The sequence below is a fragment of the Rhipicephalus microplus genome, chromosome X, assembly GCF_043290135.1.
Source record: "Rhipicephalus microplus isolate Deutch F79 chromosome X, USDA_Rmic, whole genome shotgun sequence".
Taxonomy (NCBI): domain Eukaryota; kingdom Metazoa; phylum Arthropoda; class Arachnida; order Ixodida; family Ixodidae; genus Rhipicephalus; species Rhipicephalus microplus.
The window spans coordinates 298,545,572-298,561,168 of record NC_134710.1 but is presented as its reverse complement, the minus strand read 5'-3'; the positions used below and the strand labels follow the sequence as shown (position 1 = coordinate 298,561,168).

At 45.1% G+C, this 15,597-nt stretch overlaps 2 protein-coding genes across 5 annotated transcripts in view; one reads left to right on the top strand and one right to left on the bottom strand.

Moving 5' to 3' along the window:
* LOC119162377 (uncharacterized) overlaps positions 1-15,597 on the top strand; it is a 297,639-nt gene that overhangs the window by 4,120 nt on the left and 277,922 nt on the right. The gene's annotated exons all lie outside the window — the stretch shown is intronic.
* The window catches only part of LOC119161388 (mediator of RNA polymerase II transcription subunit 27), an 80,818-nt gene that overhangs the window by 57,782 nt on the left and 7,439 nt on the right, over positions 1-15,597 (bottom strand). For all 4 annotated transcript variants that reach the window (XR_012887372.1, XR_005108457.2, XM_037413826.2 and 1 more), the window contains exon 2: positions 8,599-8,743. Coding sequence is in view for 2 of the 4 variants with exons in the window: in XM_037413826.2 (XP_037269723.1) it covers positions 8,599-8,743 (145 nt within the window). In the remaining 2 variants the exon portion in view is untranslated. The remainder of the gene's footprint in view (positions 1-8,598; positions 8,744-15,597) is intronic.

Below are 15,597 nucleotides of genomic sequence, written 5' to 3'. Positions count from 1 at the left end.
AAGTGTTGTAGTCAACCAAGCCACCAGGTTTATTTATGAGTGCTCAGAGTTCGAATGAGCTAGCCTGTCCGTCCATTTTTGCAAAGTACAGTGCAGGTAGTGCACACAGCAAATTTTCGCAAGATGGCTAACAAAATTCAGCATATTCCCATACAGCATGTAAAACCACCGAATGAAAACACAATGCCCTCTGACATGAAGATAATCAATACAATGGCTCAAAACTTGGCAGCCATACAACACAAGACGTAGTGCTTGCTAGTACCAAGGCAGACACACCACATACAGTCCAGCTTTTCACAACATTCAGGTGCCGAGAGGCAGCGAAGTTACAATATGCCCTTAACCCCAATACAGAATGAACACAAAAAGGTGCTCTGAATGTATCATTCTACAAATAAGAAACACAAACCGAAATGACCAATTTCAGCAATCATAAGTATGTAAGTACACACAGTCAAAAATGGATATATTAAATCTGAAAGAGATTAAAAAATAGCTGGCTATCTCAGCGATTCAAATAAGACATAAAACTAAAGAGTACACTTAAATACACGGCAATCATTTTCAAGAGTGTACTTGGACGTATATGCTGCAGTGAAGCTTAATGAAGTGTATCCATGATAATCGAGTGCATATAAGATATTTGCTACACAAACCAAGGTTATTTCTTGGACCTGAATTTGCTAATTTTTCCATTGTGAAATGTACTACCTTTCAGGTTCAATGCCTTGCCTGACAGCACTTCCCAGACAGCACTGTTTCTCATCAGCATGCCTATATAGATCCAATGATGCGAGAATAGACCGTAGTACCACATTGAGAAGCAAAATTGCGAAGGTTCAACATTTCATCTGTCAAAAATAGCAGTGAACATATTTGATGAATGCATGGTACGGTGCTACATTTCTCAACTAAATTTTAAACATGGTCTATCTGCAGGGTATAGGAAACGAATATATCGCTCGAAGTAATTGCAAATGCTTGCTACTGTTATAACTGCTTTTTTTCTTTTATTGTGATAACAATTATGCTAACACTCAGTGACATGGCCAGTAATTCATTCTCTGACAGCACATGAGCTATGGGAGTTACTTTCTCCTAATGTACGATTACCAACATAATTTTGACAGTCAATTTTTTGAATTTCATGAAAGGGCCGGATGTCAGTATTAAAAAAGAAGCCATAGCAAGCCTCACAGTGCCCGAAATAACTTAACAAAGTAGCTTTTCTACATCCAGTATCGGTTTAGATTCCCAGAGGCTATACTGTGCCATGACATCACGCAGGAGAAGATTTCATGAGATCAACATCATTGCACTCACAAAGTCATGTGCTCAACCCTTAATCAGTCCTTCCAGTTAACAGCCAAAGAGGTGATTGACAGAGCCAGAATGAGTACCAATATCTTCTAATGACTGGCTACCCCAAGATAACCTTTCTTTGTCACGCAATCATGATGCACGAACCTCTTGGAAACAAAACAGAAACTGAATGTAAAAAAATCATTGCAATATATTGTTTAGAGTCCTATGAGACTTACCAGTATCTTTTCTAGAGCCGAGAACTTAATGACCCTGATTTCACCCTTTGAGTGTGTTTGCCATACATGCACTATGGCGATTTTCTATCCAGCAGGTTTTTGCTGTAGGGTACATTTTTGACCCTCCGCTAGAAATTTCCCACTGTAAAGATGATGCATGCTGACTGGCAGGCGCTGTCACCTTCTAGGCTTACAAGAAACATCGGAAATGGTTGTGCTACCTTCTTGTGGAGATAAACAGAAATGATTGCTAACATCAGCACCTCCCACAATCTGTGACAACATTGATGAGCAATGCCCTTTTGTGGCTTTAGTTTCACCATCTGACCACAACAAAGGCCACTATAACTTAATTTTTATCTTTAACAACACTACCTTGCAGGAGCAGCGGAAGTTGCTTTCCATGTTTGTTGGCACTGCTCTTGACTTGTTTATCAGCAAAACTCCAAGCCCCCCCCCCCCCCCCCTTCATTTTTTTTCTCCTTAATTACCAAATGAACTCTGCCCAAGACCGCCTGCGGGGTATTGAAAATGAGGCACCGCGTACTTGGAGCGAACGAACACAGTAGACATGGTCGAACCAAGCCAAACACATACCCATTTATTCAACTGCTTTTAGAATGACGATACTGTCAGCCAAATCAAAATACATCAGTTGCAATCAACGCACTAAAACAACCTTACACATTATTGTCACGGGGGTGAGAGTATGAATGAAAGAAATATATTTACAAAATATACTAGGAGTCAGAGGCAGCTGCAGTAAAGATGGCGGAACAGCAACAACAACACGAGCGCTAACGCATTCGTTGTCTTCATCGTCTACCTGATGCTCTCTCGTTCCCGATGTCGAGTAACATATAGCCCCCTGCCGCTAGTAGCGTCGTCTCGGCGCCTAAAGGGAAGTAGGATCACATGTGGAGATGTTTGGTTTGAGACGGGATTTGTAGATGACAACATGATGGCAAGGTGTCCAGAGGAGGACAAATGAACCTGGAGAGTAGGAAACTATTCTGTGATGGCTATCATAGGGGGCCTTCTGAGACAGCTACGAGCCCAAAATACATTCCCATGCGATTTGGCGGGCCCCTTGAGCACAAGCAGTGGCATCCCAGGTGTACTCTGTAACCGTTTGCATTGTTGATGGGAGAATAGTATTGAAGGGCAACACTGGATGGCAGCCAAACAATAAATATAAAGGGCAAAAGCCAGCGGTGTTGTAGCGTGACGAATTGTATGCAAATATCACATAAGACAAAGTACTGTCCCAATCAAGGTGATCTTTGGAAACGTACATGGAGAGATTTGTTGTCAAGATTCAATTGAGGCACTCAGTAAGACCATTTCTTTGCGAATGGTAGGCCGTAGTGAGCTTGTGACGCATCGAACACAAGCGAAGGGTGTCGCTTATGACTTTTGAAAGAAATGAGTGACCACAATCGGTCAGCAGCTGTAGAGGAACGCCATGGTAAAGAATGATGTCATGAAGCAAGAAGTCCGCTACGTCAGTGGCACAGCTTGTTAGTAGCGCTCGTGTGATGGCATATCGTGTGGCATAGCCAGTGGCTACGGCAATCCACTTTTTCCAGTCAGATTGATTTGATTGATTGATATGTGGGGTTTAACGTCCCAAAACCACTATATGATTATGAGAGACGCCGTAGTGGAGGGCTCCGGAAATTTAGACCACCTGGGGTTCTTTAACGTGCACCCAAATCTGAGCACACGGGCCTACAACATTTCCGCCTCCATCGGAAATGCAGCCGCCGCAGCCGGAATTCGAACCCGCGCCCTGCGGGTCAGCAGCCGAGTACCTTAGCCACTTGACCACCGCGGCGGGGCCCTACTTTTTCCAGTCAGAGACGAAGAAAACGACTCAACGAAATCGAGACTGACGCGGCAGAAGGGGACAGTGGGGATGTCTATTGGTTGGAGTGGACCAGCTGGTGACAAGGTAGAATGTTTGGAGCGCTGGCAGGACTGACAAGCAGCAACGTATCGGCGCACAGAACGGTAAAGGCCTGGCCAGAAAAATCGACACTGCACGTGGTCATATGTGTGCGTGGCCCCGAGATGTCCAGCGGTTTGGGCTTCGTGAAGCTGCTCAAAAACAGCGGAACGAGTGTCGCAGGAGCTAAGAGTACTAGCTCTGGTCTCTCGGTGCTGGTGTTGCATCGGTAAAGAATGCCATCACATAGAATGAACAAGTGTAGCGATGGCAAACATAGACGGTGCATGATAAGACTGCAAGTAGACATTGCTGAGCTGTTCCTTGCGTATAATGGTGCAAGCAGATATGGCGAAGACACAAAGGTCAGAATGATGTGCTGAAAGGTCGGATGGGTCCATGGGATGACGGGAAAGACAGCATCCTGGTGCATTCAGCCAGATTTGTATGCCACGCCAAATTTGTAGTTTCAAGGTCCAAAGTCCAAGTCATCCAGTTGAATCTTTAAGGGACGACAGCCAGCACAGGGTATGGTGATCCATAATGGCTGAAAAGGTGTGGCCAAACAAGTATGGTCGAAATTTTCCCGACTGCCCAGACTAGCGCGAGGCACTCACGCTCCGTGATGGAAAACTTGCTCTTCAAAGAAGAAAGGAGGCAACTGGCATAAGCGATGACGCAATCCTATCCTCGTTGCCGCTGGGCAAGAACAGCACCGATGCCATGCCCACTGGCATCGGTACGAACTTGAGTATGGGCTGATGAGTCAAAATGGGCCAAGATGGGTGGGAAAGCGATATTATAATTGTACTGAACACAGTCGCTTGGTCAGTACCCCAGTAAAAAGGCACTACCTTCTTTAGTAGGTACGCGAGTGGTCGGGCAATGTCGGCGAAATTCTTCACAATACTTCGAAAGTAAGAACACAGGCTGATAAAGCTCTGTACATCTTTCACAGAAAGTGGTACGGAAAAATCTTCGACAACTCGAATTCTGCATGCCTCGAGTTGGATGCCAAGGTTGCATGCCTCGAGCACTGCCGAGGTGGCCCAGTACAGTGATTTTCCGGCACCCAAAGTGGCATTTGAAAGAGTTGAACTAAAGGCCTGCTGCCCAATAAACCTCAAGAACAGCCGACATGCGGGTAAGATGGCTTTCAAATGTGGTGAAGATACGATGAAGTCATACAGATAGCACAGGCACTTGTACCATTTGTATTCACGCAGGAGAGAGTCCATCATTCTATCAAATGTAGCTGGAGCATTACACAATCTGAAGGGGATAACACTGAACTGGAAAAGCCCATCCGGTTTAATGAATGCGGTTTTCTCATGGTCTCAATAACCGACAAAAACCTGCCAGTATCCTGATCGTAAGTCGACAGATGAGAAGTAGGCAAACCAATGTAGGCGGGCGAGAGCATCGTCAATCCACGGCAGTGGATACACGTCCTTCTGTGTTACTTTGTTTAAGTGATAGTAGTCTACGCAGAAGTGCTCGTTTCCGCCTTTCTTCTTGACTAGCACAACTGGCGATGCCCATGAACTGGAAGATGGTTCAATGACGTCTTTGGTGAGCATTTTTTTTTATTTTGTGCTGAATAACTTGTCGCTCAGCATGAGACACCCGACAAGGACATCATCAGATGGTGCTGGCTCAGTGTTAATCTTATGAGTCACAAAGGATGTCTGACCCAAAGGGAGGTCATCAAAGTCAAAGTTGTCACAGTAAAATTTCAGCAGGCGCCAGATATCAGCTGTCTGTGCTGGGAGGAGGTGAGGGGCGATCATCTTGTCGACATTGGCATCCGCTGCGCTCTGCGAGGAGAAGAATGAAGCAGAGTACAAAGAAACATCGGCAACGAACGCCAAAATAGCAGCATCGATAGAAGAGACTTTTGCCAAAGTCATACCATCTGGGATAACTTGAATGTGCCAACTAAGTTTAGGATCGGAAGAGATCGTGCATTTTCCGTGGTGGTCAAAAGTGTCTGAGGCATGGCAACATTTTTGGCCAACAAAACGTCAGTATTAGGTGTCAACATGTAATCACCGTCTGGAATATAAGGAGCAGACCTCAGGTTCACGTAGGTCTTGAGGTGCTAGGCGAATGTAATCTACAGAACATGGTGTTGGGTCATCATGGTAACACGGTAAATCAAGTTGAAGCACGCCGGTTCCACAATCAATAAAGGCAGAGTTGGGGGATAAAAAGTCCATGCCGAGGATCAGTTCAGGGGAACATTTCTCGAGCACAGCAAATAGTACGGTCGTGGAGCGATTGGCAACACCTATATGCACAGAGCACATTCCAAGCATGAGAAACGTGGCACCGTCGGCGGCCTGAATGGGTGGTACTGTGGGTGGCATTAAAACTTTGCTAAGGCGGCAACGAAGTTCTGCATTCATGACTGATATGTGAGCCCCTCTGTCCACAAGTGCAGCAACACGTGTATCGTCTATTTCAACATCAATAAAGTAGCGTCTAGTCGGCAGCATGGTCCGAGGATTTGTCAGGCAAGTGGTCAATGCAGCATCACCTCTGGGAGCTGCATCATCTAGTTTTCTCCTGGCAGGTATTCAGTCAGGGACATTGTACGGTGAAATTGGGGCGAGAAAAATGATGGGCGAAGGGAGGGCGGCAACGAAGTGGTGAACAGGTGAACAGGGCTGGTGAGCATGCGGAGATGGCTAACAACGGTGATACGGCGGCATGGAAGGAACTTCTTCACTGGTGGCTTGAGGCGATTCCCAGTAAGGTTAAAAACGTCCATGATCCTTCTCTGGACGACAATTGTACACATAGGATGCCTGATGCCAATACCACCGGGTGTTACAATGGCAGGCCACATGTCCAATACGACGGAAGTTGAAGCAAATCGGACGATCGTCAGTAGTCTTCCTCTCGGCTGGATTGCGAGGGCGCACCAGAAGGTTTTGACTTAGGGGGCATAGGAAACAGGGAGTCAACGACGGTCGATCGGCTGAAAAGGAGTTGTAGTGCACTCGGAGGCCAGTCCAGCATGGAAAAGATCTTGCCACACAATGGCATGTACAAGCGGCACCATCTGAGCGCTAGAGTCACAGGCATGAGAGCACGTGGACGCAGGAGACAGAGCTTCAAGTTCATGTCTGATGATCTTGGTCACGTTCTATGCAGTTAGCGGCACCTGTAGTGCGGGCCCGTCCGCATGATCAGGTTCTGCCGTATTGGCAAGTCGGGTGAAATGGTGGGCGATAAGTCTACTTTTTGCGGCCTCAAAACGCTGGCACTCCTTGATTATGGCATCCACTGTATTGCAGTCCTTGCACATGAGAAGGTTGAATGCATCATCTGCTATGCCTTTCAATATGTGTGCTACTTTCACAGTTTCTTTTGATTGATTTGATTGATTGATATGTGGGGTTTAACGTCCCAAAACCACCATATGATTATGAGAGACGTCATAGTGGAGGGCTCCGGAAATTTTGACCACCTGGGGTTCTTAAACGTGCACCCAAATCGGAGCACACAGGCCTACAACATTTTCGCCTCCATCGGAAATGCAGCCGCCGCAGCCAGGATTCGATCCCGCAACCTGCGGGTCAGCAGCTGAGTACCTTAGCCACTAGACCACCGCGATGGGGCTTCACAGTTTCTTTTATGCCGCTGTCTGCTTTTCAGCAAAGGGCGATCACGTCCTGTATGTACGTCACGTAGGACTCTGCTGACGTTTGTGCACGAGATGCCAATTCCTTCTTGGCCGCTGCCTGTGTACCCACAGACTTGCCGAAAAGGGCGCGCATCTTTTCTTTGCGTGCATCCCAGCTTCCAATATCTTCTTCGTGGTTCCCAAACCACACTTTTGCCGTTTCTTTCAAGTAAAACAGGATGTCGGCCAACATAAGAGTTACATCCCAGCGGTAATTTTTACTTGTACGTTCATACAACGGCATTCTTCAATGTTAACATTATCAGTGCCACAGAACATGCCAGGATCTTTTACCTGCAAAAGGACAACAGTTGTTGTGGTCGCCTTAGCAGGAGCAGGCCCCTGGTTTGCCATGGTGGAAAAATCCAAACGTCGGCCACTGCGGAGATCCGTTATATCGTGTTGTACCCAGCACCTCCATCAAATGTCACGGGACTAAGAGTATGAATAAAAGAAATATATTTTTAAAATATACTGCCAGTCATAGGCAGCTGCAGCTAAGATAGCGAAACAGCAACAACAACACAACCGCGATCGCACTCGTCGTCATCTGACACTACCTGATGTCGTCTACCTGATGCTGTCTCGTTTCCGATGTCCGTGTAACAATATTCCACAACACTGAACAACATAACAAACACAAGGTGGCGGCACCAACCCTCGACTCATCATGAGGGCCTGTGAGCAACGACCCGTGGTGCCGTCCTCATGGGCCCACCACGAGACAACCTCAGGTACCGCCACCCAGGCTTGCCGCTAGGCATCATTGACGGCGCTACCGCGCTAACCATGATGATAATGATGGTGGTGGTGGTGATAAAACGCTTGCGAGCACAATGTCACCTACGGCTCGATAGTTGTGAACCCTAAATACGAACTATGCGCGAAACATGTGTGCCCCGAGGCACAAACAGCTTTACAGGGGTGATAGCACTCCCACAAGCCACATACAGAGCAGATGCTATATGTTTGCCAGCACAACTTGTCCTTCCAAGAAGAGACCGGAGACCCGTGTTGTGTTTGCAGATGGCAACAAGGCACTGTTGGCAGACCTGTCTTTCAAGCAAGACCTAGCCCTGATATACTTTTCAATGTTTTGCAGTTCTGAGTAATGCTGAAACCAAAAAACTATTACCAATTTTTTGAAATAATTTTTTATGACTTTACACATTTCATAGATTCAAAAACTGCATACAGTAACTTGACACACCTTGAAAATTATTTCTCTGAAAAATTTGACACTGAAGTTGTTAACATACCAAAAAATCTAAGTACAGTTTTCTTTCAACACTTTGGCCTTAGCGTAAAGCGTTTCACAGATATCTTGCACACTCACACACAGCACTTTGGTGCTTTTTTTTTCACTTATATAGTGTCAACAACATTGCTTGTAAGAACAATAAGTTGTTACGTACTTTGTCAAACCACCGATATGACTTAATCATGTCTGTATACAAGGATGTCCTGTCCAAAGTTGGATCTTGACACAGGTGGCCAGTGCTTCCCAGGCTGAGAGGTGCATTAGGAGACCCAAGCAGTGTAACAGCTGTTTCCAACTCTCTGCAACAAATAAAGCATTATTTAAAATTTGATGACATCGTATTTAAAGATATTAGAGTGTTTTGAGTGGAAGAATCAAGTGACAAAAACTTCAGCACTGCTTATAACTTACTGATAACCAGGCTACTTGACTATACAAGCCATAAGTGTGCACCATAGTGGAAGAATAACAGCAGTGTATGAACTCGCCACCAAACGCAGAAGACGATTCGATATCCTTTCAAGCTTTCTGTGAGAGATGGCACGCTAAGTTGCTGGCCTTGCATCTATCTAGGTATTGCCGGCTTGCCGTATGTGTATAAGGAAAGAGTAGTTGCACCATAATGAGTGATAAAATGGTTCCAGAGCTTTGCATATTTTTCTTCTTTTCAAGCTCCAACAATCGACTGCTCATGCTTTAAAAGACGTTGAAGCAAATATAAGAGCGCATATATAGGTGTCACAGTAACACAGGTAGGTGAGTGGCTCCTCCAGTCTGTGGTATGTAGTGCAGTTAATAGCGGTGAATAGGACATGACCAGCCAAACACCTATGCAAGCCATCGGTCACATGACAGTGCCTGTAAATCGACATATCTGCACATCTGGCACATGCTACTCATATGCACCAACAATGGTATGATTTTGTGCTGTACCACAATGAAGCAAAGAATGCTTTAAAGGGCCACTCACCAGGTTTGACAATTTTGATGTTACAAAGGCCATTCGTAGACGAGGCGTTCATGATAACGTCTGCCAAAATGTGCAACGCTACGCGCCGCGAAAATGGGTCAAATTTCAAGAAGAACGATGCACCTCCTCCCTTCTGCCAGCACGCGCCTAGAGAATGAAGACATGACGTGCACGTATGAATGGCCCTACATACACGGCAATGCAGTGACGTTGGTCCTCTACATAGACGACTCTGCTCTGACGTTGCAAACAGTGGCACGTGACATGGCGAAAATTATTTAACACGGCATGCGTAGTTTATGTAATTTGTTGCTTCAAGAGATTAATAAAACTCTAGACAAATAATGAGAGGCAGTAAGGGAATGTGAGCGTCTTTTTCCATTTTTCTCCCGTGAATTGCAACGAGATGTGGGGCTAATGTGTCGGCGTTTTGCATGCGTTCGTGTCCCCGCCGTCAGCGCACCGAGCAGACGACCGCCATGGAATGCCCCTACGTGCTCGCGCACCCATTGTGCTCATCTATTCTACCGCGTCTAAGCCAGCATTTCCAAACCATCCCGCAAACACAGGCCGAAGACCACAAAATAACGCTGGTCAACAAAGCAACGCCGCTCGCGTGCTCGGGGAATAGACTAGTTTGGGCACGTCATGCGCACGTGACCTCTTGGTCGGATGCCGCAGAGGGTGGGGAAGAGATTTCGCTTGCAAAGGCTACGCGGAGGAGCGGCAAGGGTTTCGAGCTTGCCTCCTCTCATCCTCGTTTCGTGTCACTTCAAAAAACCTGTTTTCTCCGCTCGTGATAAACCGATTCAAAAAATTTTTGTGGCAAAATGTTTCTCATCGGACACCCAACAACTTCCACTATCTAACTAAATTTGGTACGGGTCCTGGTGAGTGGCCCTTTAAGTGTGCCAGTGTTCTTTTGAGTGTACGTATAAGAATATTTTTATCAGGTGAAAGCCTTAGATGCTTCATTAGATGCAAACCTTGACCGTTAGCATCCAGCATCGGCGAGAACGAGTGATGCAAAATAGCTCCATCAGGTGATGACGTCACATGATGATGTTGTCACAATGCAGCACAGCTTAGTCAAAAGTAGTGTTATCATGGGGGCAATGCGAAACCAGGTGAGGTGCCTCCGATTTCGGACGCAGTGCGAAAAGACGTTACGTACAAAAGCTTTCGAAGGGTGGCAGGGCATGATCACTGCATCAGCTGAAAAAAAAATACGGTTGCTTTCACCTTCGAGTCGTCTTAAAGAAGTATCGACAAGAATTTCAAAATTTTGGGATTGTCACTCTAAATAAGAAAACGAGTTTCGAGAACATTATAAAGAGAACTGAGGTGTCAAGGATTGCATCACATATATTTTTAGTATCACTACCTTAAAAAGGCTCTTTCAGTGTCAATATTCAGGGGGTGGCATCTCCATGATGTGTTATGGCAATGTGATATCATGAGGAGACAGCAATTCATAATGTAGGAGTGCCAGATCTGACATTTGCTCGTGGTACATGTAAAAAACAATAAGTCCATTGTCTCCAGCAAACCTGACAGTAATTTCTGTGATTTAGTCTGCATGCAGGACGCAAAGTAGGCAAACTCAGTCAAAGTGTGTTGACTCGTCCCGATAATGTCCGCTGCGGTTACGCTGGCTTGCTGATGCTCAGCGACGAAAACTTTAAAATCAATCAAAACATTTTATGCGTATTGGCTGACTCCAGTGTGTGGAGAGTGTTAAAGGCCAACTCCAGGGATTTTCAGAGGTCAATGAATCTCAGTAAAATCTACTGGGTACGTTAATTTGGGCGTTTGCACCATTCATGCTGAATTGCAGGCTTAAGAGCTTCGCAGATTATTTTCAAATGAATTTTATAGCTTCTCTCTAAACCCTCACCTCGCTTGCCAGAATTAGTGGCAACATTGTGCGTGTGATGCTGATTTTTGCAAAGCGGGAGTCAAACAAAAAACCATGCTAACAGAAAACTGTACAATTATAAAAAAGCCAATTTCGATTGTATAAATCAAGCATTACAGGCTTATTTAGTAGTGTTCGAAACGGAAGCCGAGTGTAGGAGTGTGGACGGGCTGTGGCGGTTATTTAAGCAGAAAATACTCGAATTACGTGAGCTGTTCGTCCCAACTTGGGTGTTGACGGCGAGACAGGGTAGAAGCAAGCCTTGGTTTACGAAAACCTTGCGCCAGCTCACACAAAAAAGACAACGAACTTATCGCGCTTATTGCAGAAAACCTTCAAAAGAGACAGAGAAAAAACTGAAAGAAATAACTCGTGAAGTTAAAGAAGCAACACGCATTGCCAAAGACGGTTATTCGGGAACTATTTAAACAAGACTAAAAGATAAACCGAAAGTGTTCTGGAAGCACGTGAAGCAGAATGGCAAGGATGTTGTAACTATCCCTCCACTCGTGTCTGGTGACGTCATTGTTCGCGAAGACGCTGACAAGGCAGAATGCTTTAACGCCTACTTCTGCTCCGTCTTCACTCCTGCAGTAATGCCTTCTGAAGACGTCCCACCGGTACTTGAAACGATAAGCGACATGGATGATGTTGTCATATGTACACACGGCATTGAATCGTTGCTTCGAAGGCTCGACTCTTCTAAAGCGTGTGGTCCTGACGACTTACCCAATTTCCTGCTTAAATCATGCGCTGAATCGATAGCAAAGTACTTGAAAGTTATATTTGATATGTCACTACTCGAAGCTTCTCTTCCTGATGATTGGAAAGCAGGTATTGTGGTCCCTATTCATAAGTCCGGCCCTAGAAGCGACGTTTCAAACTACCGCCCGATATCGCTGACATCCGTTGCATGTAAAATAATGGAGCACATTCTATTCACGAGTATTGTAGCTCACTTGAATACTCATTCTGCGATTACGTCAGCCCAACATGGATTTCGTAAAGGTTTTTCCTGTGTTACCCAATTATTGGAATTCACAAATGATATTGCTTCTGCATTAGATAAACGGCTTGCGGTTGAATGTATTTTCCTCGATTTCAGGAAAGCTTTCGACACAGTACCCCATTCATTACTCATTGAAAAGATGCTCACATATAAAATAAATCCGGCGGTTGTCTCATGGATTAAAGAATATCTAACGTTACGCCGGCAATTCGTGGTTGTAAATGGGGTTCGGTCACGGGCACAAAGCGTTTCATCTGGTGTACCCCAGGGCTCCGTCCTGGGACCTTTGCTGTTCTTATTGTACATCAATGATATTGGCGACGGTTTGACATCGCAGTTGAGGCTGTTTGCAGATGACTGTGTGGTTTATAGGATCACTAACGGTACGGAAGACCTCAACCTGATTCAGCAAGACCTCGATCGAATCAGCACATGGTGCACTAGGTGGCGCATGCAGCTAAACCTCACGAAAACTGTCAATATGACATTCACTCGAAAGAAGAACCCTCTAAATTACTGCTACACCCTGAATAACATTGTAATTGGTAAAGTAACCGAATTTAAATACTTAGGTGTTTGGTATACCCCAGAATTATCGTGGCAGAAGCAGGTTAACTACGTAACCGGAAAGGCGGGAAAAATGCTGGGCTTCATTCGCAGGAACTCTGGTGCATTCAGTCAGTCCACACGTGAGCTACTCTACAAGACGTACGTGAGGTCCGTCCTCGAGTACGCTTGTGTAGTGTGGGACCCTACGACGGCGCGCGACGTTATTAAACTTGAAAGAGTTCAGAATCTCGGTGCGAGGTACGTGTCCCGTCAATACACAATTAATTTCAGTGCAACAAGAACTAAGGAAGAACTCAAATGGGATACCCTGGTAGAACGACGCAGAAAGCTGCGCCTGAAGCTTTTTCATTCCATTTACTATGGTACGATTAACATACAGAGAGACATATATATAATACCGCCTAACTATAGGTCCCAACGCGTGGACCATGAGCGAAAAGTAAGAGAGGTTCTATGCCGCACGGAACTTTTTAAGAAATCTTTCTTTCCAAAAACAATCCACGACTGGAATAGGTTACCTGCTGACATCGTCAACGTAGTTTCCAATGAGATGTTTTTTGCCCTGCTGAAATGATTGTTTCTTTGATCTTTTTAGGACGTACTGTATGTATTACTGTTCTTATCTTTTGTTCTTCTTTCTTTTGTCCTCACACTGTATGCAGAAGGGAATTGTGGCTATACTCCGATATCTAATCACTTATTTTTCCTGTTGAAGTGACTCAACCTTGTAGTGTTCTTGTTTCTCACATATACTGCATACTGCTGTGAATAACTTATGTTGTCGATCTGCTGTAGCTGTTGTTGTTGCTATTACCGTTTTCCACGCTTTATATATGACAAAATATTGAACTGTCCAGACTGACTGTAAACCCCTCCCCCACTGTAATGCCTCTGGCGCTGTGGGTACTAAATAAATAAATAATAAATAAATAAAGAAGTGAAGTGCCACAGCAGCACCAGCTATGAATTGTGCGAGTTTGGCCAGCGCTTCCTTAGTTGAACGTGCAATTTCCCTTCCCGTGTTGGTGGGCGTGCGAGGGGTGGCAAGTGATGTTGCGTTGTGAGCCTCACACAATTCGCAATATAGTCACCATAACAGCGTAAGCGTTTTAGCCGATCACCGCAGGCAAAGACTTGGACGGCCCAGACAAGTAGTGCCATTTGGTGGCGTCATGCACGAGGCATGTTCTGGCAAAAATATGTCATACGTGGAAGCGCACTCAGTTGAGTTTCGGTTTTTGTGATGCAGTTTTTTACTAATAAAAATTATTTTCAAATTTGTTGAGCACTTCAGCTATTGGGCGCGTGACAAGACTTTCTAAAGAACATAAAAGCACCATTGCCTTGAAGTGGTCGAAAAATCGCCGGAGTTGACCTTTAACACAGTTCAGCAAGGAAAGAAAAAATGTCCCTCCTACAATGCCTTAAAATCATGTCATTACACTATTAAATAAGTGTACAAGACAACCTGCGAGTTTTTCAAGGTGAAAGCCTTAAATGCCTTATCGAATGGGAAATTTGATCATCAGCAGCAACCTTCCCACAGCATCGGGGACAAGTTACGCAAGAAACCACCATTATGTGATCACATCACCATATGACGTCATCACGACATGACAAATTTTGGTGTGACATGACGCCACGTAATATCAGACCCACACCCATCAGTAGCTCCCGCAGTTTTCAGACACAACCGTCAATAATGCACATGAAGGTTGGTGGTCACTTGCCCTTCCCTCACAAGAAACTGCCTCACTATTCTTCAACGGGAGAAGAAACATTCTTTCTGTGATTTTTGAAGTTTTCGACAGGTATGCCTAGCCGTCAGGAGACTTAATCAGCACAGTGTCTATTACCAGTATCTCCCATTGCAACATGTTCATCAAAATGTGTCCTTTGTAGCATGCCACCCATTCTTTCCATTCGAGTTCGAAAAAGTCATAGAAAAAATTCGTCAACTAAAGGACTCTATTCTTCCTCGGGATAGCCTGCCTCCACTTGTCCAGAAATTCGGCATCTTTTTGTGCACAACAGTAAGAACTTGTCCTTGCTCGTCTTGTACCCCCTATTGCAGCAGGGCACAAAGCATTTTCTCCCAATTATGCACTACACAGCCCGGCACATTCTAGCAAAAGCGCACCTGACAGTGAAAATTTGCTCGAAATTCCCAATTTGCTGAATACACAAACTACACCAGGAATAACCTATGCCATCTATCGTCAAGAGCCAGCAGCCTGCAGCAAGCGTGTATCATGCCTTCACCACATCAACACCACGCAAGCTTGTACACCGTTTTTTATTCCAGCATCGTGTGCACAATGGACTGGGAGGCCTGTCTAATGGGCAACATTGAATGGTTGCTGCTAATCCAGAACAGTTGCCAGAGTGGATTATCAATAACCAGACTGGGCTAGATCATAGCTTTACTGGCACAGCAAAATCTCATTTGAGCATGTGGCAACATCTGAGAAACCTTTTACCTGGATATATTTGAGTAACTGTATAGCCTTTTAAACTGAGATATAGATATTTGTGTTTAGCAGCAACAATAGCCCCTTACTGCTGAACAGATATCAAGGTACGTTTACAAGCCCATGGCTGCATTGCCTTGACAAATGTTGACACACAACATGGATTGCAGCATTTTCTGATATCAAGGGGGCTATTTTGTACACGTTCTGTCTAG